This window comes from Carya illinoinensis, chromosome 7 (assembly GCF_018687715.1).
Source record: "Carya illinoinensis cultivar Pawnee chromosome 7, C.illinoinensisPawnee_v1, whole genome shotgun sequence".
NCBI lineage: Eukaryota > Viridiplantae > Streptophyta > Magnoliopsida > Fagales > Juglandaceae > Carya > Carya illinoinensis.
In genome coordinates, this window is record NC_056758.1 from 4,572,191 (window position 1) to 4,598,604 (window position 26,414).

The window sequence follows — 26,414 nt, forward strand, 5'->3', positions numbered from 1 at the left end:
CAAACATTTTTAAAACCTCTTTAAATATTTTTTGAACAATTGTTTTTGTGATTAAGCTTTGATTATATAAAGACCCTTTTTTTTTGCGAAACCCTAAATTGATGAATTGATGATTTTTTTTGGGATGACCCTTTGTTTCTTTCTTTTATGAAATTCAGATAGTAGCAGGGAAGTCTCTATTAGAAGTTTGAACTTGAACTTGCAACCTATAATGAGATTTTTTCCTCAGGTTGAAGGGCTAGAAGACAAGCTTAAAAGCGAAGAGCCTAGTTTGACTGGATGGCCCCTTAGCCCATTAAGGACCTCTGGTCTCAAAGTTGAGGTTGGCTCATGGTCATAATCATGCGGGAGGCCCTAAATATAAGAGAGGAGAGGACACATCACCTCTACATTCCCATATGATGCTGAGCCTTAGAGAACCTGTGCAAGCAGGTAAATGGAAAATGCCAGGAACCCTTGATCTTCTGACAACCAGGGAAAAGGAACTTGACGGTGTGCACCTGCAAGTTATAAGAGACAGGAAGTCACGCTGCATTAATGGCTCTGGTCCCAGAACTTCACACCTCATTAATTGCGTTACCCCTGAAGCCATTATGCATTAAAGGATTCTGATTAAAAGAACAATTGATGAGACATATACTTTTGACACAGGGTATAGGTGGTCCCCCCAAAACATAGAATGAAAACCACTCCTCAAGTATGAAGAACTTTCTTTGATTCCTTTACACTCTACATGAAATATTAAGGAGATACTAACTTAAGCATCGGAGACTCCCCAGTCTCCACCAAGCTTCTGAATTTCTGTGTTTTTTTTTTTCTAAGTGTACAGGTAATAGACTGAAGGCCCTAGTCACTGAAGTCTGGCTCCAAGACATACGAAACATGACGTTAACACAACCCTTACACATTGTAGGTATGCCTCTATTTCGAAGTTCGAACCCTAAATTGTAAGCATTAAAAAAAAAACCTGTGCGCTTAAAATCCTAACTATTTGAAATTTGAGTGATAGCGTTTGAAAATCTTTTGGAAAAACCGATGTGCTCTAAATAAGAATTTTGTGCTTTGGTTGGGAGATTAAGCAGGTTTGGGGTCTCAGATGAGACATAAAATTTTCATTTGATCTTATCTCATTTGATTTTATTCTTAAATATAATTCAAATATAAAATTTTCAAATTAATCATTACACTTTTTTCAAACTTTTAAATAAAAAATAAAAAATAAATCCAACATTTTCAAATCTCTAAATAAAAATAATACCATAAAACTATATTCTTACAATTTTTTAACTTTATAATATTTTTTATTCAACTTTTCTATCTCATTTCTTAAAATAAAAAAAATACTTAATCCAAACTATCATACTACTATTCATAAGCTATCTTATTACTATTTACAAAATTTTCATCTCATCTCACTCTCCAAATCTCTCCTAAATGAACATGTTTGCAATTTTTTTTTTTGGAACATTTTTTTGTGATAATCCTCTGATTAAATGAAAATCCTACAATTTTTTTTTTTGCTCTGATTTTTTTCAGGATATTTATGAATAAATTACATTCAAATATTTAGATTCTCTGATTCAATTTCATGTGATTAAATGTTGTGAATCGTGATTAATTTGTTCTTGGTCAAGTTTGTATTTTTTTTTTTTCCCACACTTTACTTTGGTCAATTTTTTTCTGAAGGAACATTTTCTACACTCTCATTAGTCTGCAACTCTATGGAGGCTCGTCTTATGAAGTTGGTGGCCAATTCACGTGAAATCAAGTTTCTTCTCGGACCAATCGAGCCGGATACATGCGTTTCATTGATCAAGCAATGCAGAACCATCCAATCTTTGAAATCCGTCCACGCTTCAATGCTCAGATCATATCTTCACTCAAACCTCTTCTTCTCCACCAACCTCATTTCTCAATACGCCTCTCTAGGCTCCATGTCTCATGCCTACTCCCTCTTCTCTACGACCCAATCGTCGGATGTCTTCCTCTGGAATGTAATGCTCCGTGGCTTCGTCGACAATGGATTATATAACCGTTCCATGCTTCTGTACAGAAAAATGCTACTACGGGGCATTCAACCCGACAATTTTACGTACCCTTTCATTCTCAAGGCATGTGGATGTGTTAGGGATCTTGAGTTTGGGGTTATAGTTCATGGTAACCTGATAGAATCTGGGTATGATTTAGATGTCGTCGTTGGTAATTCACTCGTTACCATGTATGGCAAGTGTGAGCGTCTTGATATCTCTCGGCTAGTGTTCGATAAAATTGCTGAAAGAAATATAGTCTCTTGGAGTTCAATGATTGGTGCATGTGCACAGAACGGGCAATATGAGGAAGGGTTATCGTTGTTCTCGCGAATGTTGGATGAGGGAATCAGACCAAACAGGGCTCTTATCTTAAATGTGATGTCCTGTGTACACAGAGAAAACGATGCTGATGATGTCTGTAGAATTGTGATAGATAATGGAGTTGACGTGGATCGGCCTGTCCGAAATGCAGCAATGGGGATGTATGCGCGATGTGGGAGAATTGACATCGCTCGAAGATTCTTTGATGGAATCGTTGAGAAGGATTTGATGTCTTGGGCAGCCATGATTGAAGCTTATGTGCAAACTGATTTGCCTCTTACAGCCTTAGAGCTTTTTAAACAGATGGTATTGGAAAGAATCCCTCTTGATTCCGTGAGCCTTTTGAGTGTGATTCATGCTTGTTCAAATTTAGCTTCTTTCCAGCAAGCACGCTTCATTCATGGGTTCATTACTCGGAGATTTCTTGAAAACCAAATATCAGTTGAAACTGCTCTAGTTGACCTCTATGTTAAATGTGGACATTTGTTATATGCTAGGAAAATTTTTGATAACAGGCGGGAAAGAAATATAATATCATGGAGTACCTTAATTTCAGGATATGGAGCACATGGCCATGGCAGAGAAGCGCTCTACCTATTTGATCAGATGAAGGACACAATAAAGCCTGACCATATTGCATTTCTATCGGTGTTGTCTGCCTGCAGTCATGGCGGGTTGCTTGTGGAAGGATGGGAGTGCTTCAATTCCATGAGTAGAGATTTTAACGTTACACCAAGATCTGAGCATTATGCATGTATGGTTGACATGTTGGGTCGAGCTGGTCGGCTGAATGAAGCTCATGATTTTATTGAGAGAATGCCTACGTGGCCAGATGCTGGTGTCTGGGGAGCATTGCTTGGAGCATGTAGAATTCATTTAAATGTAGAACTCGCTGAAGTCGCTGCAAAATCTTTATTTCGGTTAGATTCAGATAACCCTGGTCGGTACGTTCTATTGTCTAACATTTATGTGTCATCAGGCAAAAGGAACAAAGCTAATAGGATTAGAGCTCTTATGAAACAAAGAGGGTTGAGAAAAATTGCTGGCCACACAATTATAGAGATTAAGAACAAGATCTATACATTTGTTGCTGGGGATCAGTCACATCCACAAACTAGTTTGATCTATTCTGAATTGGAGAAAGTGATGCATAGGATTCGACTGGCAGGGTATACACCTGATCTGAACTTTGTATTGCATGATGTGGAGGAAGAGATGAAGGAGAAGCTATTATATGCGCATAGTGAGAAGTTGGCAATTGTTTTTGGGCTACTGAATACAGGGTCATCTAGTACCATTAGAATTAGAAAGAATCTTAGGGTTTGTGGGGATTGTCATACTGCTGCAAAGTTTATATCTAAGGTTACGGGAAGGGATATCATAGTGAGAGATGCTCACAGATTCCACCATTTTAACAAAGGAACATGCTCTTGTGGGGATTATTGGTGATGTGTTATGGTCTCATTCTATTGCCAACATATTTGTGCTTTTTACTGGAGGAGAAATGCTGCGAACTATGACCAGGTAAGGATTCAAACAAGCATGACCAATAAATATGTCAGTGTGGAGAAACCCGTCTTACCTCCTTGGCTTTACATGACCAATAGCTTAGGATAGGCTTACACGCACCAACTGTGTACGGTGACATTGCAAAGTTGGCTTCACAGACTTTGTGGGAGTCGCTAATATGGGATGTGCAGAAAAGTTCTTCTAGTCATAATGCCCGTTTATTGTTTTCACTGTGGCCTGGGGTATTTTGCATAGTCGGAATGCATGTATTTGTGAAGGAAGATCCTGGGATACTAAGGTACAGATAGGGCTACCACGATGCTTCAGGGCTGTAGAAAGGTCAACTGAACAAAAGTTCTGATTGCATAAAGACGATTTTGTGAATAGGACTATCAATTTTTCAAGGGCTGGAATTGGGGCTGTTCTTGGAGACGACATAAGGCAATGTAATGATGGCATTGAGCAGGAACAGAAATGCTGTCGAGGATGTGGAAGATATTGAGGCTCTAGTAGCCTTATGCGAACTGGAAATGATATGCCAGTAGGGGACATCAACCGTCATTCTTGAATGCGATTCATTGGTAACTGTTGCCACACTCATCTCACGACCTTCCAACTTTTCTTGTCTTAGGACCTTGATGGATGAAATTAAACTGCTATTCAAATGCCTCAGCCACAACGGTGTTACTCATGCAAAAGGGAGATCAATGAAGGCATTTCTTCCGATTAGAAAAAAAAAAGGAAAAATATAACACATGGCTTTTAAGAATAGTTTAAAATCGCTTTATGATATTACTGATAAAAAAAAAAAATCTTTTGCATTCATTGAATGAGAAGGTAATTGCATGCGTATATTTTGATATTTAATTTTCATCAGATTTTCGGATCATATGCCATCAATTCATTAAACTCTTGAAATGTAACATAATACTTAGTCGGAAAACTCTTCTTGCAGTCAGATGGGATAACCGCTGTGCAGTCGTTGTCTGCGTGAATAAATTAAACGGCTCATTTCATTCAAAATAACAAAAGATGCGTTTTCGTTTCCACTTTCATTTTCATTTTCCCCATCATCTTTGTGAGGCTTATCTTCTTCCTTTCGTTCATTTGCAAGTCTATGAGCAACTCCGTCAGGTTCTATGAGGATGTCTTGGGCTTTGTACTCATCAAACGCCCTTCTTCCTTCGACTTTGAAGGAGTTTGGTTGTTCAACTATGGAATTGGCATACATTTGCTTAGTTCTAACAATCTTCAAGACCTTCAAACAAAAAATGGATCAAAGGTCATTTTGGCTTTGAGATGAGATAATTGCAAAAATGCGATTAATTGCAAATCAGCATTTAAGTTTTTATGGTTAAAAAAATCGAGATTATTCTTTTAACTTTCTGATACCTATGAGGCAAAAACTCAAAAGTAAGTATGCTCGTCACTCTTCCGTTGATTGCCACATATTATTAGCATGTCACGTGTCAATCTTTGATTGGTTTAAATTTCATATTGTTTGCACGTGCCGGCTAAGTAGTATGACATATGGCATAATATGACACGTTCAAAGGCCACACCTCAATCTTCTCACTAGTTTTTTTAACAAAATATTGATGAAAGTATTTAGTTGAGTTTTTTTTTTTTTTTTTAAAGATATTAATGTTACAAAAATTGAAAACTATGTTATCTGTAGATTGTGAAAATTAAAAAAAAAATAATATTTATAGTCATAGAATAGATAAGACTCACACATTTTTTTAAAAAAATAAAAATTTTATGTGCACAAAAATATTTTTTAACAACAGATCTAACCTTTATCAAAATGAGTACTTGTCATTTAGACTGTATTTAAGATTATTCAAATTTAAACAATTTTTTTGCATTTTAACATTTTTCTTTTTTTGAAAAAAAAGCAAACTTTGAATATAAATAACTAAGCAAACGGCACCGTTTAGGTTAATTCAGTTAGGTTTTTAAACCCCCCCGTCTGGCCCTCTCGAATGATTCCCCTATTTCCTCCTCTCTTCTCAGTTTTCTGTCTCTCAATCCCTTTTCTCTCAATCCGTCGCTGCACTCAAGTCCCTTCTCTCTGCGTCTCGACGCTGTGCCGTCGCTGTCGTCGACGCCAGGTAATGTGATTTCTCTCATTTTATCTGCCTCGCACACTGTAAATTACTCTCCATTTCGAAACCCTAGATTTACAGGCGTATTTGTTTTTTAATGATAGTGTTCGAAACTGTACTGGCCACAACGATATGCTTTGATGAAAAATATTTTGTGCTTTGGTTTCATTATGAAATAAAAATGTTTGTGTCGTCTTTTGAACAATTTTTTTTTTCGTGATTATGGTCTGATTAAATAAAGACCCTCTTTTTTTAATGAAACCCTAAATTGCTGAGTTGCTGAATTTTTTGGATAGCCCTTTGTTTCTTTCTTTTATGAAATTGGGATGGTAGCTCGGACTTTAGAGTGACATCCAAGACTGTGGAAGTAAGAGCCTGAGACTGAGAACCTACCCGCCTCGTGGCCCATAAATAGCTACATATAAAATATTATCACTTCTGTCCTAAATGAGGCAGTTAACATTTAGAAATTGTTTTATATGGGTGCTCTCCATAAATACGTGTAGGGTGTACAAAGAGTCTTTCATCTTGATCTAAACTGTCAAAGTTATAGATTTAGATCCTATCATATGTTTATCAGTTTTTATTATTTACCACTAATTTTCTATGTGAAATTACTATACTTGTTCACAAAGGATTCACAACTGATGTGTACTATGATACGTGTTGTGTGTCTGTACCTGCTCGGTTAAAGTGCTTGTGACGGTAGTAAGTTAATAATTTAATATTTATTCTTGCTCATCTATCTACCCACCATTTGGTTTACTTGATGTGATAGATACCATGAAGCTAATTAGACAAGTTTTCAGGTTAATCTGCAATATATGCCTGGGCTTCGGTCATTATTTGTAATGGGGACTGCTTTCATAATTTCCTTGTATCCATCATTAGTGCTTAGTGGTAATTAGGCGTATTCTGGGTATCTTCCTGTGTACTTGGGCTATGCATTTTTCTATTAATAAAGTTTTACTTTTACTTATTAAGAAAATCCACAATATATGCTGTGAAAGGATAAGACAGATAAAACCTGTGTACTTGGGTTGCGCCTCTTGCGATTAGTAATAAAGATCTTCTTACTTAGAAAAAATGTAGACAACTGATAATTATTTATTATTTCTTACAGTTTATGCTGATCAGAATGCTATACTGGCTTTCTCATCAAGAACTGAAGGTCCATATCTAAAAAGTTCTCAATGGCTGAACATCGGAATGGCAATGCCAAAATTCCCATTGGCAAGGCATCGGGAGCCACAAATCCATACTCCATCAATCTGGAAAACTTCAGTAAGCGGTTAAAAATGTTGTATTCCCATTGGAATGAACATAATAGTGATTTATGGGGTGCTTCAGATGCTCTGGCCATAGCAACGCCTCCGACTTCTGAAGATCTACGGTACCTGAAATCCTCGGCTCTGAACATTTGGTTGTTTGGTTATGAGTTCCCGGAAACAATCATGGTCTTCATGAAAAAGCAGATTCATTTCTTGTGTAGCCAGAAAAAGGCGTCTCTTCTTGATGTTGTGAAAATGTCTGCCAAAGAGGCTGTTGGTGCTGAGGTAGTGCTACACGTTAAGCCCAAAAATGATGATGGAGCTGGACTAATGGATAGAATATTTCAAGCTGTCAATGCTCAGTTGAACTCCAAGGGTCATGATGCTCCTGTCATTGGACACATTGCAAGAGAGGCTCCTGAAGGAAAGCTTTTGGAAACATGGGCTGAAAAGTTGAAGAATGCAAATTTAGAGCTAAGTGATATAACTAACGGGTTCTCAAATTTGTTTGCTGTCAAAGACAATGTTGAGTTAACAAATGTAAAGAAAGCTGCATTCTTGACTTCATCAGTGATGAGGAGTTTTGTAGTCCCAAAACTTGAAAAGATTATTGATGAGGAAAAGAAGGTTTCACATGCTTCATTAATGGATGATACAGAGAAGGCCATATTGGAACCTGCAAGAATTAAGGTCAAGCTGAAGGCAGAGAATGTTGATATTTGTTACCCTCCAATTTTTCAAAGCGGAGGTGATTTTGATCTGAAACCGAGTGCTTCAAGCAACGATGAGAACCTTTACTATGATTCGAATAGTGTGATTATATGTGCAATTGGATCTCGATATAACAGCTATTGCTCAAATGTTGCTAGAACTTTTCTGATCGATGCCAATGCCTCACAGAGCAAGGCTTATGAGGTTATTCTCAAGGCACAAGAAGCAGCAATTAGTGCTTTGAAATCTGGAAGCAAGGCCAGTGCTGCATATCTTGCTGCTCTCTCAGTAGTTGAGAAGGATGCCCCCGAATTGGCTGCGAGCATGACTAAAACTGCAGGGACTGGAATTGGCCTCGAGTTTCGTGAGTCGGGTCTTAGTCTTAATGCTAAGAATGATCGAATACTAAAACCAGGCATGGTTTTTAACGTGTCACTTGGATTCCATAACTTGCAGGCTGAGACCAACAACCCAAAAACTCAGAAATTCTCGGTGTTGCTAGCTGATACAGTTATTGTTGGTGAAGAGGTCCCAGAGATTGTTACTATATCAAGTTCCAAAGCTGTGAAGGATGTAGCGTATTCTTTCAATGAGGATGATGAGGAAGAAGATGAGGGGCCAAAAATCAAAACAGAGGCTAAAGGTAGTATAGCAACACTGGCAAAAGCGACACTTAGGTCAGACAACCAGGAGATGTCAAAGGAGGAGCTTCGGAGGCAGCACCAGGCAGAACTTGCCCTCCAAAAAAATGAAGAAACTGCCAGGAGGCTTGCTGGTGGAGGTTCTGTGGCAACTGATAATCGTGGAGCTGGGAGGACAATAGGTGATTTGATAGCTTATAAGAATGTCAATGATTTGCCCCCTGTGAGAGATTTGATGATTCAAATTGATCAGAAGAATGAAGCTATCTTATTACCTATTTATGGAAGCATGGTTCCTTTCCATGTTGCCACATTGAAGAGTGTGTCGAGCCAGCAGGATAGTAACAGAAACTGCTACATCCGGATAATCTTCAATGTACCTGGCACCCCTTTCAGTCCTCATGATGCAAATTCTGTGAAGTTTCAAGGGTCAATCTATCTGAAGGAGGTCTCATTCCGCTCCAAGGACCCGAGACATATCAGTGAAGCAGTACAGCTGATCAAAACCCTTCGCAGACAGGTTGCCTCCAGGGAGTCTGAAAGAGCTGAAAGGGCCACCTTAGTGACACAAGAAAAGCTGCAAGTTTCAGGAGCTAAATTCAAGCCGATAAGGTTGTCTGATCTGTGGATCCGTCCTCCATTTGGTGGTCGTGGAAGAAAGCTGACTGGCTCACTAGAAGCCCACACGAATGGATTCCGGTATTCCACTTCAAGGCCTGATGAACGTGTGGACGTTATGTACAGAAACATCAAACATGCATTTTTCCAGCCGGCAGAGAAAGAGATGATAACTGTGCTACACTTTCATCTGCACAATCACATTATGGTGGGAAACAAGAAGACGAAGGATGTGCAATTTTATGTTGAGGTGATGGATGTGGTCCAGACGCTTGGTGGTAGTAGGCGATCTGCCTATGACCCAGATGAGATCGAAGAAGAGCAGCGTGAGAGGGATCGAAAAAATAAAATCAATATGGACTTCCAGAACTTTGTGAACCGAGTACATGATTTGTGGGGTCAACCGCAATTCAAAGCGCTTGACCTTGAGTTTGATCAGCCCTTGAGAGAGCTTGGCTTCCATGGAGTACCCCACAAGGCCTCTACTTTCATTGTCCCTACTTCGAGCTGCCTTGTTGAGCTGATTGAGACACCATTTGTGGTAATAACTCTTAATGAGATTGAGATTGTTAACCTGGAGAGGGTTGGTCTTGGGCAGAAGAATTTTGATATGACTATTGTGTTCAAGGACTTTAAGCGGGATGTTTTTCGTATCGATTCTATCCCTTCAACTTCGCTAGATGGCATCAAGGAGTGGCTAGACACCACTGACCTAAAATATTATGAAAGCAGATTGAATCTCAACTGGCGTCCTATATTGAAAACTATCACTGATGATCCGGAAAAATTCATCGAGGATGGTGGATGGGAATTTTTAAATATGGATATCAGTGATTCAGATTCTGAGAACTCGGAGTCAGACCAAGGATATGAACCTTCTGACGTACAGTCTGAATCAATATCAGATGAGGAGGATGATAGCAGCGAGTCATTGGTTGAATCTGATGATGATGAGGAAGAAGTCTCTGAAGAAGACTCGGAGGAGGAGAAAGGAAAGACATGGGAGGAGTTGGAGAGGGAAGCAACCAATGCAGACAGGGAGAAAGGGGATGACTCAGACAGTGAGGAGGAGAGGTCAAGAAGGAAGATGAAAGCTTTTGGAAAGGCTCGGGCTCCCGAGAAGAGGAGTCATGGTGGCAGCCTTCCCAAGAGAGCAAAATTAAGGTGAATGCGAGGGCTGATGGGAGCCTTATGTAGCCCAGGTGGACTGGAGAGACAGGATATGCCTCTTTTGTAAGCTGTACAATTTCATCAGCACCATTAGTAGATGAAGTAGGACAACTCTGTAGGAGTGACTTTTGTTTCCAACTTGTTTTATGGAGTCTGTAGTTTTCCTTTGTGCCCTTTACGAACCCTTATTGTCCTTTCTACTTCTGAGACTAATAGAATTTGTGGCTCGATAAATTATTTGAACGCCGGTTCAGTAGCTTGGAATATGCTGGATTGGGTTACTGAATTTTCTGGTAGATAGAAGCTCCTTTCTCAACTTATTCCTATGACCATACCGTTTCATACAACGCAGCAATGCATGTACACCAAGGACCTCGTATTGTTTATTTGGCATCCTTCCACATGGGCCTTAAAAGGAATGATTTGCTGGGATGATAAAAATATCATTATTTTACTAAAATGTCTCTATTTTAAAATATAGTTGTGTGCAAAGAGTGTGTGTCTGTCATTACGCCGCACTTTGTTTATGGGTATCAAGTGTAGCAAGCATTGTGGCCGAGAGAACTTGATGCTTAGGTACATTCTTTCTGTGTGTTTTTCGTTCTTTGGTCGACTCTTGCTCGTGTAGTGATGGAACAGAGTTTAAATTTTGCTCCCATTCAAAGAAATAGAAGCACCTTTAATTTTTTTCCCCTAGTGTAGTTTAGCAGATTTCCTGCAAAAGCCATAGGTTTCTCTCTCCAAGGTCCAAACACCTACCATAAACAGGACAAGAAATTTATAAGAGGATTTGCTTCGGAAAAATGGTCTATTGGAAGAGATTCATGCTGTGATAGGTTCACTTGAGAACAATAGATGAAGGCTTGCTCGCTTTCAATATTTGAAATCATGCGCGTCGCTAATAATTTCCATTCTCAGAATGCTTCTGCTATATATATATATATCAAATACATGCATACACAAAACTTCTATATAATATATATATATATATATTAATGTACAGCCATTATATTTCGTGTTAAGTTTGAACAGTACTTGCTAATGCATGCTATTCTCTCGATCCCCCATATATATATGTAAAAGATGTCAACTGGCAATGCATTAATCTAACTAAAAAATAGGAGAAATTACATGATGATGATCAACAATAATATATTTTTGCAAGCTCACGGCCAGCTTGCTTTGATAATATTGACAGTACGTACGTACCTCATGACGTATATATAACTCATTTCAGTAGAAAGAATCAAGTAGCTTTCGGTAGCTTTTTGGACGATCAAGTTTCATATAAATTAACCTAGCTAGCTAGTCTCATGCATGGCGGCCGAATCAGGATAAACCATGGTCTTTGTAGTACTACTCCTCCCTATTCAGATCGATCATGTTGATCATTTATAGTAGTACATTAGTATTTTGAAGCCAGGCTTTAATTTGCGAGCTTTCAAAGCAACATGCATGCAAAAGATAGCTAGCTAGCACTACGTACGTACGTACGTACTCATCATGATTTTGTCTTTAATTACATAATAAGTTTGATTACAGAAGCAGCGTGATCTGTGGCGGCGCGTATCTTTAATTTATATCTTAATAAATCTTAATTATACATTGTTTCTATTGTAATGATATATATATATGAACTCATGATTCATGATCTCTTATATATATTAAACAATCGTACGTGATTCCATTCATAAATCTGTTTCCAATCCCCGAAAGGACATAATACTTTGAAACATCATCATATATATGATTCATGATGTTTAATTATTATGTTAAACCAATTAGCTTAGTTTTAGAGAGCTTCAATTGTAACTTTAATTAATTCTTTTGAAATATAATTTAAAGGAAAATGATATTATGACTATCAAATATGTCCACGGCTAAATGTGTCCTTTAAAAATTTTTTATTTTTATTTATTTATTTTTTATTTTTACTTAATGGTTAAATAAGTGATTATTAGTGAATTTTTATATATATATTTTTTGTTTTTTTTTTATTAATAGTTAAGGTTGTTTAAAAAATGATTAAAGAAAAAAACAACTCATCGATAAACACATTTAGTAGTCACCCTAACATTGTCCTTATATCTTTGTCCTAATAGTGATTATAACACCACAACTTCTTGACAAATCTCACTTGATGGGGCTTGGGAGGATTAATACTCATAAGTTATATTTATAACTGTGAAGTGTGCAACTATATATGGTATAATTATTTTAAAAATAAGTGAGTAAATACAAGATCCACGTGAAAAAAATTAATTTCTTAACAGTATATTCTATTATTTTTCAAAAACATTATGCAACGCTTATGCATTTCATGATTATATAACATTATTTGTAAGTGAAGTCCCATTTATTAGCTCAAAAAATAGTCCACCCAACTTAAAACACTAGGGTTTGAAAATAAAAAGTGAAAAACAAAAAAACAATTTAGTTGAATAAAAAGGTTTTGCTTAGTTGAATTCATGTATGATTTTATGAAAAACTAATCATTAGATTATTATGAATAAGGATGTGATAGCGTTTTACTACGAGGAATATTATATAAGAATACGTAAAAATGATTGTAAATAAAATTTGAGTTTAATTATATTCAATTACTTTTTCATATTCTTTATGTATTTTACTGATGTGATTAGTTAAAATAATTATTTTATATTAAAAAATGACATAGCCAATTACCTTAGTAAAATACTTAAAAGAATATGACAAGTGAATTTTTTATTATATATTATTTTTCTGTTGTTTTAAAATGAACTCTTATTTTTTAAAATAATGAATTTTAAAATTATAAGATAAGTAAATATATAATAAATTCAAGGAATAATAGAATATAATATATATATATTGTTTTTAGAAAAAAAATAATTCTATAAATACTGTAGGATATGATAGGAGGGGAGCAATACTATTCTTGACAATGAGTAGTAATAATTAGTCTGTATGGCTTAATCGCAATTTCTCGTTGTATCGATTCAATCCCTTTACCCAATCCATCGTTCGGTTTCTTCTTCTCAATCCGCCGCTCCTCTCTGTTTCTCTCTCTCTGAGCTCTATGTACGTTCCGGTAATTTAATTTCTCTGTTTTTCTCGTTCTGTGTCTTTGTCGATTTATATCACTCTCAATATTCCGGCAGCAAACCCTCATCTTTTCCGGATTCTGCACATTCTCTTTCTTGTCTCGTTTGGAAGCAGCCTGAAGGAGAATTTGTGTTTTCTTTTGGGATGTTTGAAACCTCCATCGGACCATCGGAAGTCTGAACTTGGAACCCTTGCACACTGCAGGTAAGCCTCCATTTCCAACCCTAAATTGCAAGCATTAAAAAAAAAAAAAAAACCCATGAGCTTAAAATCCTAACTATTTGAAATTTGAGTGATAGTGTTTGAAAATCTAGTGGTCACGATGTGCTCTGATTAAGAATTTTTTGCTTTGGTTGGGAGATTAAATGAACATATTTGCATTTTTTTTCTTTTGAACATTTTTTGTGACAATCCTCTGATTAAATGAAAACCCTAGATTTTTTTTTGCTCTGATTTTTCAGTATATTTATAAATAAATTAAATTCAAATATTCAGATTCTGTGATTCAATTTTATGTGATTATTTTGCACTGAATGTTTAAATGTTGTTGCCTTTTGAGAGAACCGGGTGGCCCTTGAAAGTGTGATGGCACTTAGTGTTCCGTTGCGGGCATATAGAAAATCCCAATTCCTTTCTTCCATGTTTATATTCTCTGCATGTAGATAAATCTAATAAAGGTCTTGAGCACATATATTTTCTCATTTGGTACTTACTTATATATATATATAACACGAATATTTAAATGTTTTGATTAATTTGTTCTTGGTCAAGTTTGGATTTTTTTTTTCCACACTTCTCCTTAACTATAATTTCCACGTAGGTCCTATAATTTAAGGCCTAGTTACTCAAGAACAGTTACTTAAATATTAACTCTTGCTGATCTTGTTATGTGCCACGTGGTTTCTTTAAAAAGATATATGGCATGAAGCTAAGAAGTTCACAGGTTAACATTGCAATATATGGAGAGAACGGAGAAAATGATAATTATTAATTATTTCTACTTATCAAAGTAATTATATATTATTTCTAACAGTTATGTTGATCAGAATGACCTACGGGCTGTCTTGTAAAGAATTAGAGATCTATATCTAAGATCTTCTCAATGGCCCAACACCGGAATGGAAATGCCAAAATTGCAACTGGCAAGGCATCGGGGGCCACCAATCCGTATGCCATCAATTTGGAAAATTTCAGTAAGCGGATAAAAATGTTGTATGCGCATTGGAATGAACATAATAGTGATTTATGGGGTGCTTCAGATGCTCTAACCATAGCAACGCCTCCGACATCTGAGGATCTACGGTACCTGAAATCCTCGGCTTTGAACATCTGGTTGTTTGGTTATGAGTTCCCAGAAACAATTATGGTTTTCATGAAGAAACAGATCCATTTCTTGTGTAGCCAGAAAAAGGCATCTCTCCTTGATGTTGTGAAAATGTCTGCCAAAGAGGCTGTTGGTGCAGATGTTGTGGTGCATGTTAAGCCCAAGAATGATGATGGAGCTGGACTAATGGATAGTATATTTAAAGCTGTCAATGCTCAGTCGAACACCAACCAGCATGATGCTCCTGTCATTGGACACATAGCAAGAGAGATTCCCGAAGGAAAGCTTTTGGAGACTTGGGCTGAAAGGTTGAAGAACGCTAATTTTGAGCTAAGTGATATAACAAATGGGTTCTCAGTTTTGTTTGCTGTCAAAGACAACATTGAGCTTACAAATATAAAGAAAGCTGCATTCTTAACATCATCAGTGATGAGGAGTTTTGTAGTGCCAAAGCTTGAAAAGATTATTGATGAGGAAAAAAAGGTTTCACATTCTTCATTAATGGATGACACAGAGAAGGCCATATTGGAACCAGCAAGAATTAAAGTAAAGCTGAAGGCAGAGAATGTGGATATTTGTTATCCTCCAATTTTTCAGAGCGGAGGTGATTTTGATCTGAAACCAAGTGCTTCAAGCAACGATGAGAACCTCTACTATGATTCAACAAGTGTGATTATATGTGCAATTGGATCTCGATACAACAGCTACTGCTCAAATGTTGCTAGAACTTTTCTGATCGATGCCAATACCTCACAGAGCAAGGCTTATGAGGTTCTTCTTAAGGCACAAGAAGCAGCAATCAGTACTTTGAGATCTGGGAACAAGACCAGTGCTCCATATCTAGCTGCGCTCTCAGTAGTTGAGAAGGATGCTCCGGAATTGGCTGCAAACTTGACAAAAACTGCAGGAACTGGAATTGGCCTTGAGTTTCGTGAGTCGGGACTTAGTCTTAATGCAAAGAATGATCGGGTTCTAAAACCTGGCATGGTTTTCAATGTGTCGCTTGGATTCCATAACTTGCAGGCAGAGACCAACAATGCAAAGACACACAAATTCTCAGTCTTGCTAGCTGATACAGTTATTGTTGGTGAAGAGGTCCCAGAGGTAGTTACTGTATCAAGCTCTAAAGCTGTGAAGGATGTTGCTTACTCATTTAACGAGGATGATGAGGAAGAGGATGAGGGGCCCAAAATTAAATCTGAGGCTAAAGGTGGTGGGACTACCTTATCTAAGGCCACACTTAGGTCAGACAACCAGGAGATGTCAAAGGAAGAGCTTCGAAGGCAGCACCAGGCAGAACTTGCCCGCCAGAAAAACGAAGAAACTGCCAGGAGACTTGCTGGTGGAGGTTCTGCTGCGACTGATAATCGCGGTGCTGGGAAGACTATAGGTGATTTGATTGCTTATAAGAATGTCAATGATCTGCCCCCGCTGAGAGATTTGATGATTCAAATTGATCAGAAGAATGAAGCCATCTTATTGCCTATTTATGGAAGCATGGTTCCTTTCCATGTTGCCACATTGAAGAGTGTGTCAAGCCAGCAGGATAGTAACAGAAACTGCTACATCCGGATAATCTTCAATGTACCTGGCACCCCTTTCAGTCCTCATGATGCAAATTCTGTGAAGTTTCAAGGGTCAATCTATCTGAAGGAAGTTTCATTCCGCTCCAAGGACCCAAGACATATCAGTGAAGCAGTACAGCTGATCAAAACCCTTCGCAGACAGGTTGCCTCCAGGGAGTCTGAAAGAGCTGAAAGGGCCACCTTAGTGACACAAGAAAAGCTGCAAGTTTCAGGAGCTAAATTCAAGCCCATAAGATTGTCTGATCTGTGGATTCGTCCTCCATTTGGTGGTCGTGGAAGAAAGTTGACCGGCTCACTAGAAGGCCATGCAAATGGTTTCCGGTATTCCACTTCAAGGCCCGATGAACGTGTTGATGTTATGTTCCGAAACATCAAACATGCATTTTTTCAGCCAGCAGAGAAAGAAATGATAACCGTGCTACACTTCCATCTGCACAATCACATAATGGTGGGAAACAAGAAGACCAAGGATGTGCAATTTTATGTTGAGGTTATGGATGTGGTCCAGACACTAGGTGGTGGAAAGAGATCTGCCTATGACCCGGATGAGATCGAGGAAGAGCAACGTGAGAGGGATCGAAAAAATAAAATCAATATGGACTTTCAGAACTTTGTGAACAGAGTACATGATCTTTGGGGCCAACCCCAATTCAAAGCACTTGACCTTGAGTTTGACCAGCCCTTGAGAGAGCTTGGCTTTAATGGGGTACCCCATAAGGCCTCGGCTTTCATTGTCCCTACTTCAAGCTGCCTCGTTGAGCTGATAGAGACACCTTTTGTGGTAATAACTCTAAATGAAATTGAGATTGTTAACCTTGAGAGAGTTGGTCTTGGGCAGAAGAATTTTGATATGACTATTGTGTTCAAGGATTTCAAGCGGGATGTTTTTCGGATTGATTCGATCCCTTCGACATCTCTAGATGGCATCAAGGAGTGGCTAGATACGACTGACCTTAAGTATTACGAGAGCAGATTGAATCTCAACTGGCGTCCTATATTGAAAACCATCACTGATGATCCGGAAAAATTTATAGAGGATGGTGGTTGGGAATTTTTAAATATGGATATCAGCGATTCAGATTCTGAGAACTCGGAGTCAGACCAAGGATATGAACCTTCTGATGTACAGTCTGAATCAGTATCAGATGATGAGGATGATAACAGTGAGTCATTAGTCGAATCTGAAGATGAAGAAGAAGACTCTGAAGAAGAGTTAGAGGAGGAGAAAGGTAAGACTTGGGAAGAGTTGGAAAGGGAAGCAAGTTATGCAGATAGGGAGAAAGGGGATGATTCGGACAGTGAGGAGGAGAGAACAAGAAGGAAGATGAAGGCTTTTGGAAAGGCTCGAGCTCCCGACAATAGGAATCGTGTTGGTAGTCTTCCCAAGAGTCGTGGTGGCAGTCTTCCCAAGAGGGCAAAATTAAGGTGAATGTATGGGCTCTGTTGGACAGTCTTTGTAAAAGAAATCCTGGTGGAGGATTGAAGTGAGGATCTCTCTCTTTGGTAAGCTATACAGTATCATTATCATCAGCACCAGCAGTAGATGAAGCAGGACAAGTTTGTGTAAGAGGCCCTTTTGTTTCCAACATGTTCTAAAATTGTTCTAGTTTCCCTTTGTGGCCTTGAACGAACCGAAATTGTCCTTTCTACTTGTGGGATTTATAGAATCTGTGGCTAGTTAATGAGAATGCAGGTTCAGTGCTTGGAATGTGCTTGATCGGGTTGTTGAATTTTCTGGCAGCTTGAAGCTCCCTACTGAACTCATTGTTAGAAGCATATCGTTCCATACAATGTAGCAATGACCTCTTAATGTATAATTTTTGAAGAATGAATTTTACTCGAATCACGCTGTCACACTTACATTCCCTTGTAAAATTTGTCGTTTAAACATGTAACAATTTTGAACTTCAATAACCACTTTTCATTTGCTATTTTTTTTTTTTATTTAACTTAAAATAAAACAGACTTTAGTTCTCTATACAATTCAAAAAAAGAAAAGAAAAAAGAAAGTACTTTTTAGTACACATTCCAACAAAGAAAAACAGTTCGTTTTTCATAATTACTGATGTTTTTTTCAAGAATAATATGTGACTCTTGCGTACTTGAGGCTGAAAATATCATTTTTCGTTTCTTAAACAATAAACATACATCCTGTTGATCTCTTGCCCATTGCCTCTGCGGGTTTCTTTATATAAACGTGCCGAACGCAGGAGAGGAAGTTAGTCCAGTACTTAGGCCTCCCCAGCTAACTGGAGTGAGGGAGCAGACTCCTTCCAGTCCCGTACGTAGAGTTTAAAATGCGGCTCCCACTCAACTATTTTCCCAGCCTGTACTGCATTTTTGAGCACCATCGCAACTTTTTAACTGCTTTGTTGAGCTGTATACTATTGTTATTGCTGCTACTCTTTACTCCCATTGTTGTCCCTCTGCAGATCACCAGCATGCAGTTGTGAGAAGCAAGCCAGCCCTGGCATATGTCATAATGCATTTATGCTCTTTGCAACAATTAACTGTTTTGTTAAGTTTCTAAATTATGCACGTTTCAACAATTCATTTTCAAGTCCAAACCAAAAAAAGAGAAACAAAATGAAGAATATGGTGGCCTCTGGTCCCGGCGGGGCTCGAACCCGCGACCTTCGGCTCATAAGACCAACGCTCTAACCAACTGAGCTACGGGACCGTTGGCTCCATCTGCTTGCAAGAAAGTAAAAATGTATCTTTGTTTCAGTCAATATGCTTTATTATAGCAGTTATGTATATAGTATGTATATACGGTGAAGTGCGTAAAGAGTATATAAAAATGACTACACAATTTTTACTCATATATATGTTAACTCTTCACTATTGTTTATTTTTTTATTTTCAATATAACGAATTATATTAAACTACCTCAATATATAAACTTTTTTTTAATAAGATAATTTGTATGTAAACTAAACATTTCTCATATATATATATATATATTCACAGTTACTGTAATATTAATTCCATTTGAACAACTGAACAGTGAGGTAGGTGAAATATTGAATGATCGTTGTAAACAACTAAAACAAGGCGCCAACGCCCTTTGCAAAAGATGCCAATATTATTACAATTTTTGACTGACATTTAATGTTTTGCAACAGCCAGCTCAGCTGCATGCAGCTGGAATATTACGTACCCTCGATCTCATGATCAAGAATTAGGAACTTCTACCATTACTCGTGTATTAATTGGTAGGGGCGTAATATTCATGACTCATGAAAAAGAAATGTATACATGCAGCCTAGCTAGCTAGCTAGCAGCTTATAGGCTTAATAATATAAATATACGACATATTAGTAAGAGGCATGCATTACACGATGTCATTGAAAGTGCTACATTACGTACAAAACTCATATGTTCTTTTATATTAGAACATATATTTTTGTTAAGAATATTGTAAAACGGATATGAAGTATGTATCAAAGACACCTCAATATGTATGTATGTATGTGTGTGTGTATATATATATATATGTATGTGTGTGTGTGTATATTAACTCTCTTTAACCTAACACTCGTATGAAATAAATTCCACCAAGGAAGTAGCGTCAACTACTTTTCCAATCCCAAGAGCCCAAGTCAAGCAGAGAGTAACAGTACTGATGTTCAAATTAAAGGATTTGTTCTATTTAAAGGGCTGGACATGGCTAACCTTCTCTTCACTGTAACAAACTGAGCGATCACAGGGAGAGAGCTAGTAGACATCAGATTGTGAAAGTGAGGGCATTTCTAGGGTAACTTGGAAGATGGGTGCTAAGATGGAAAGATCAGTTACTACTACAGTGTTGCTGGTCCTGATCATCACCATGCTGCTACTGGTTTTTTCACCTGATCAGGTTGAAGGAGGAAGGCAACTGAAAAGCCAGGAGAAGGTACTGGAGCAACCCCAGACCTTTTTTGGTGGGGTTGGAAGCCCTCTAGGGTTCTTTACAAGCCCTCCTGGCAGTAGAAGTACTGGGACAGGAGGGTCAGTGCCAGGGTCATCTTCAGGCGCCTTTTGTTATCTCTTCCCAGGGGGCAGCTGCGTCCCAGCACTGCCCAGTACTACCCCTAGTACTGGTCATGGTTCCATTGGAGTTGGCTCACCACCAGCAGTTGGCTCACCACCATGATATTTACATAGGATTTTTTTGAGGAGCTGCATGCATGGGTGCATGATGATTCATGATTCATGGGTGTCTGGCCTGGTGCTCGGCTTCGATGTTTTCCAGAGTTAGGGTCATGTGTTTTAACTACGTTTATTATTAGTTGTTTAATTAGGTTGTCCTAGTTGCTGTGTCATGAGTGCTTTATTTCTTTCGTTTTCCTTTTCCGTTTGTTTTAGGCTTTCGGCTGATCATCTGATGATCAATGCATGCTGCAGGCTGCTGTTACCCAAATCTTGTAGGAAAGGAAGCATTCGGTCACATTTGGGCTTGAATGTTTTGTCTTTTGGAGTTTACATTACTAATTTATTTATCAATATCCTGATCTTAGTATTGTTGCGTGCTTGTTTGATTACACGACTGTGTTTTACAGTTCTCTCTCTCTCTCTCTCTCTCTCTCTCTCTAACTTCAACACATAAGCATCATTTTCCTGAAACGTCATTGTCAATGTGCTTGATCTACATTAATTATATGCCATGCCTTGCACGCATCGACATGTCCTTGAAAAGCTTTAATTAATATTTTGTACAGAATACATCACGTCCTCATTTTAGGGAGTGTTTGAAGCATGCATGAGGCCTTGTCACAGGCCAGGCCAGGCTCTACATTTATTTATAATGGCCATCCACTCCACTATACAGCATCATTAGGTTTCGAAACTCTTTCGCTAAGTTTAGTCCTTATGCGATATGAATTGCCTAAAATTAAAGCCCGCGCGCGCGGTAGCAACAGCGGCGCATAGAACTTGATGAAGTGAAATTAAAACAGCTTTAAATTACTCTTTAAAAGAAGACTCTTAAGTGTCTTAATTAGCACCATTTAGAAATTCTTCTATGTTCAAGCAATTTAAACATAAACACATTCTTGTAAAAATTAAATATGGCAATTGGTAACCCTACTAACTAGTATCAACTTGATTTATGCTCCACATAGGGGCCATGCGGAGTGGAACCAAGGAATTTTTGTTCGGGCCAACCTGTAACAGCCTGTAAGAAATTCAATTATGAAATTTCTATTAACTTTACGAACCTCGTGAAGACCCCATAAGTTTTCACGAATCCATTAATCGTATAGGTTTTTGTCTAACTACATAGTTAGTGTTATTATTTACTATGGTATCAGAAGTGTGTTTTTGATTATTGGAGATAGTTAGAAGTGTCAAAATGTATTATGGTTTGTGCCATTAGACTCGGAGGGTTATTTAAGGTCTTATGGCGCAATAACATTTTTTCATATTTTCGGACAAAACTGTAGATATTATTGGATAAAAATATCTTGAATTGATTTTTGTAGATATTATTAGGTAAGAGAGTCCTACACTCCACTCTCACTCCGGATAAGAGAGTCCTACACTTAACTCTCACTTCAGGTAAGAGAGTCCTACACTTAACTCTCACTCCAGCCTCATCTCTTCCATATCTCATCCATAAGTATCTCCAGCCACCTCTCCCCACGAAATTATTTTCATTTATACTTTCCATTAAAAGAATATCAAACACTCTCTCTCGGACAGCTTTTAGGAGTTCTTTTGCATACCCATTTCGAAGCTTTTATAAGTGTTTTATCATAAAGTCTCCTTCATATAAGTTGTTCCTTTTTTTTTGTCTAGTTTACATGGATATCTTATTTACCCCATTTGAAGATCATTTGGTCAGTCAAATATTATATAAACTATAGAAATGTCATTCTGGGAGATAAACTGGAGAATATGTTATAGTTTGGAGTTTTTGACCAAGCTAATGGATAGATATTGGTCCAAAATTTTTATGGAGTATTGTTAACATGTATATGTGACTATTGGTTGAGGATTTTTGCATGATTAAAGGTTTTGATGAAAGATTTTATTAGATTTAGAAACTTAGAAACTGGAAGAAGAAAAACAATTTCTGTTTTGAGAAAGTTTAACTCTTTGGTGGTCTAAACCTATTCCAACGACTTTGATAATTTTATTGGAGGATCCTAAGCATCTTATATACATGTTATATTATTATTTTGAAGATATTTGATGTTAGTTTCAAAGATATAAAATTTTATGCAAAGAAATATTCAAATAAGCCAAAGCGTGGATGTTCTTGGCTAAATTTATGTTTTGGTTAATTTTTAACCATGTGATCTTGAATTAGAAGCTTATATATGTTTTAGGACATCTTTTTAAACCATGTGATGGTTTGGTTTGAAGATCACATATTTATAAGTCATAGATCAAAAGGTTGATCAAAACAAGTTGGAAACAAAAATCAATGGAAATAGCATATGGGAATTTCGGCCTTATGAAGTTTTAATAGTTGTGATTAGTTTTAAATTTTTCTAAATTGATATTTGAGTTGAGGATAAAAGCATGTAAATTTTGGTAACTTTTGGAGTTAGTATGCAAAATCCTTAAGTTATGGGTAAAACGGTCATTTTCCTACATGTAGAGAGTAAAATGGAAATTTTACTCTTTAAGTTAGTATTTTATATATTTCAATTTATTAGTGATTTAGTGCTAACTTTTAGAATCACTAATTACAGTTCTTCGTGATCGCGCTTAAAGTTTTATAAGAAACGCGGAGATCGAGGTAAGTTAGCTTTTAACTTACTAGCAGTCTACTGTGTATGTGTGCTAAGTAAAGGAACTACAGTGTATGTATGTTTGTTATAATATATGTCATGCCATGCCAAGTCATCACGTAATTGTTTGTTATACAGAATTTATTCTGTCATCAATTTTTATCTGTTACATAATATATTCTGTCATGTATTGCTGTACATTACAAGTACATCATGCTAAGTATGCCATCTATTACATGTATGTCAAGTCATGTAATATTCACTGTTGCAAGTATGTCATGTTAAATATGTTGTCTATTATATATTATGCCATGTTACGAAATATTTCTATCTTAAGTTGGTCATGTATTTCAAGTTATGTTCAAGTCACATTATGTTATGTCAGGGCTTCAGTCCTTTCGTATTCCAGTCACGTTTCATCTTGATTACTTATGTATGGAGTCACAGCAATTGTGATGTATACACTACGTAAGACACATCAATTGTGACACGTAGAATACATGGGGCCACAACAACTGTGGAGTATGTATTTAAGCAGTTAAAGAATAAGTTTCCGTAGAATACATGGGGCCACAACAACTGTGGAGTATGTATTTTTCATGTTAAGTCAAGTTTGTGTAGAATACATGGGGCCACAACAACTGTGGAGTATGTATTTTTCATGTTAAGTCAAGTTTGCGTAGAATATATGGGACCACAACAACTGTGGAGTATGTATTTACACGTAGAATACATGGGGCTACAATAACTGTGGAGTATGTATTTTTCACGTTAATTCAAGTTTCAGAGTAAGTTCATGCTAAGTCAAATGGTAGATCTTGTTATAGGATCTGAAGGAAGATCAGGAGCTGACCAACTAAACACAGTCGACTGAACGACGGTGCGTCGTTAATGTTAATATAGTAGTTAAATTACTACTTGTACGATGGAGTTGCATCTCCAGTACTTTTGGATCATAACTATTTTGAACTAGTACTATGATCTTAGTTATTCAATGGATCTTTATATATGAAGTATGTTTTAAACATTTGGAGTATTTTCAATTTGGTGCATAGTATTGCTAAAGAAAAAAAATTATCCGCTGCGAATATTGCATAATGTTAGATGCATGTTAAGAACATTGCATCTTATATGTCATGAACGGGGGCAGGTAACCTTGTGTTGCATGTCTCGACGCTTCAAATGTCCGTCCGATCCCAAACGGAATTTGGGGGCGTCACACAACCGATGTAAATACAAGAGCATATAGATTCACATACGTGATGATCTCTCTTTATATGAATTTGTGAGTATTACTAAAGATCTAACCTTAAATTTAAAAATCATTATCGAACTCATTTAAAGTTGATCAAATTAATAAAAAAACACAACAATGTTACACAAATCTATCATAATGCACAAGTGAAGATAAAAATTAAGATTCTGTCTAACAGGCTCACAAAGATCATGCCAAAACTCATTCCCCCTCAACGATCAACCTTTCTCCTTGGCAGAATAATCAAGAAAATACCATTCTAACCTAGGAAAATTTCCATTCTCTAAAGAAAAAGAAATGAAGAAATGGATTTATGGCTATAAAGATTGATATGGAAAAGGCATTTGACTTTATGGAATGACACTTTCGGATAACCATACTCATCTCCCTTGGATTCCATCAGTCATGGATAAAATGGATCAAGGAGTGCATCACAACTGTTTCTTATTCTGTGGTCATTAATGGAAAATCGTGTGGCTTCTTCCACCCTTCAAAAGATCTGAGGCAATGAGACCTTTTATCACCAATCCTTTTTATTCTAGGTAATGAAGTTCTTTCTCGTCTCATCAATAAAGAAAAACTTAAGGGTAACATCACTAATATGAAAATAATCCCAAATGTCCACCCTCTAACTCATCTCCTCTTTGCTGATGACCTCATACTCTTTAGAAATGCCACAACTCAATATGCACAAGCCTTCAAGGACTGTTTAGAGAAATATACACAATGGCTTGGCCAAAAAATTCATCCTGGTAAATCTGTTCAATTCAGTAACAACATACCTGCAAATTCCATTAGGGATGTCAAAACCATCATTAGTTTCAAACTCTCCCCTTCAAGAGCAAAATATCTAGGTCTACCTGTCAATTCTAGATTACCCACTAAGCTTCACTTCTAAGAGATCCTAGAGAAAATTCAAAGTAAATTATCTAGTTGGAAGACCAAGCTCTTATCTAGGCTAGTAGAACAACTCTTATAAAATCTGTGGCTGGTTCAATCTCCTCTTATACAATGTCATCCATGTAGATCCCTAATTCCCTCTAAAAAAAGATTGATAAAGCTCTCATGAGATTCTGGTGGGGGTTTGATCACAACAAAACTCTCATAACTTCACTCCAAAATCTTGGCAATCCATTTGTAAACAACACACTTTACCCACCAGAAATCTGCTCAACATATGCATTCCCCTCATAGATGACCAGAAACACTGTCCTGTTTGCCAAATGGAGGAAGAAACTCTCCCATTTATTCTTGAACTGCTCGTATTCCATAATCCTTTAGAGACATGCAGTCACATTGGTCCATGGATATCTCTCTACTAGTAGAACAAGGTATCATAAATTGGATAAACTTAATTCTCAATCCATCTAACAGCATAAATATCCCTCAAGATGAATTTCACCAATTCCAAATCTTAGCAATGGATAATCTATAGTATAAAAGAAAGTACTCCTACATTAATATTAAGTATTGTAGGCTGTAGAGTACTCCACGTGCATGTATCTTTCTTTATATGAATTACCCAATCCAATTTAATCAAATATATATATATTTTTTGCGAGGATATCTATAAAGTGAATTGAGTTAATTTATTTTTCGTTTTCAAACCATTTGCAAAGTGACGGGGTCGCATCACATTGCAGAAACGTTTAATAACTAATTAACAAAGCCGAATCTGTTTCATGAAGCGGGGATAGCTCAGTTGGGAGAGCGTCAGACTGAAGATCTGAAGGTCGCGTGTTCGATCCACGCTCACCGCATCTCTCTGTCTCTTTTTATTTTTTTATTTTTTTTTTACTTCTATCTGTCTTACTCAGACCAGTCATGAGTCTTCTTTCTGCAGAATGGCAGGCAACCATTTCTACTTCCTTAATTTCTTTTTCAAAAGTAAAACATTAAAGTCTTATTTTCTTTTTTCTAAAGTGGAGATCGGCCGACACCTCCTAAGTGGTGGAATGTCATCAGGAATTCCCGAGTGCTTGCATATCATCAAAATTGATACCATTATTTACACTAAACGACATGATCATACTTGATCTTCAATCAGAAAAGTAGTACGCATGATTA

General features: G+C 37.2%; 3 protein-coding genes and 2 non-coding genes across 8 annotated transcripts; 4 read left to right on the forward strand and 1 right to left on the reverse strand.

Moving 5' to 3' along the window:
* Positions 1–1,654: 1,654 nt before the first annotated feature.
* Positions 1,655–4,727, forward strand: LOC122314952 (pentatricopeptide repeat-containing protein At1g11290, chloroplastic-like). The gene has a single exon (XM_043130607.1). It carries the CDS (start codon positions 1,722–1,724, stop codon positions 3,798–3,800), a length of 2,079 nt encoding a protein of 692 aa, XP_042986541.1. The 5' UTR covers positions 1,655–1,721; the 3' UTR covers positions 3,801–4,727.
* Positions 4,728–5,820: 1,093 nt separating this feature from the next.
* On the forward strand, positions 5,821–10,622 carry LOC122315499 (FACT complex subunit SPT16-like). Its single transcript, XM_043131432.1, has 2 exons — positions 5,821–5,974; positions 7,092–10,622. The coding sequence occupies exon 2, from the start codon at positions 7,162–7,164 to the stop codon at positions 10,375–10,377; it is 3,216 nt and encodes a 1,071-aa protein (XP_042987366.1). The 5' UTR covers positions 5,821–5,974; positions 7,092–7,161; the 3' UTR covers positions 10,378–10,622.
* Positions 10,623–13,276: 2,654 nt separating this feature from the next.
* Positions 13,277–18,233, forward strand: LOC122315459 (FACT complex subunit SPT16-like). Of its 4 annotated transcripts, none has more exons than XM_043131361.1 (3): positions 13,279–13,439; positions 13,520–13,667; positions 14,510–18,233. In XM_043131361.1, exon 3 carries the CDS (start codon positions 14,566–14,568, stop codon positions 17,800–17,802), a length of 3,237 nt encoding a protein of 1,078 aa, XP_042987295.1. In that variant the 5' UTR covers positions 13,279–13,439; positions 13,520–13,667; positions 14,510–14,565; the 3' UTR covers positions 17,803–18,233. The 4 variants fall into 4 exon arrangements, with proteins under 4 accessions (XP_042987294.1, XP_042987295.1, XP_042987297.1 ...); XM_043131363.1 differs by having other exon boundaries at positions 13,281–13,439; positions 13,578–13,667; positions 14,497–18,233; XM_043131362.1 differs by having other exon boundaries at positions 13,281–13,439; positions 13,578–13,667.
* A 746-nt stretch (positions 18,234–18,979) lies between these two features.
* TRNAI-UAU lies at positions 18,980–19,053 on the reverse strand. The gene has a single exon. It is a non-coding gene; the product is annotated as a tRNA-Ile (tRNA).
* A 6,981-nt stretch (positions 19,054–26,034) lies between these two features.
* On the forward strand, positions 26,035–26,107 carry TRNAF-GAA. The gene has a single exon. It is a non-coding gene; the product is annotated as a tRNA-Phe (tRNA).
* Positions 26,108–26,414: the final 307 nt, after the last annotated feature.

Coding starts and splice junctions, on each gene's coding strand:
- LOC122314952 (XM_043130607.1), top strand. CDS start 1,722: ATGGAGGCTCGTCTTATGAAGTTGGTGGCCAATTCACGTGAAATCAAG.
- LOC122315499 (XM_043131432.1), top strand. CDS start 7,162: ATGGCTGAACATCGGAATGGCAATGCCAAAATTCCCATTGGCAAGGCA.
- LOC122315459 (XM_043131360.1), top strand. CDS start 14,566: ATGGCCCAACACCGGAATGGAAATGCCAAAATTGCAACTGGCAAGGCA.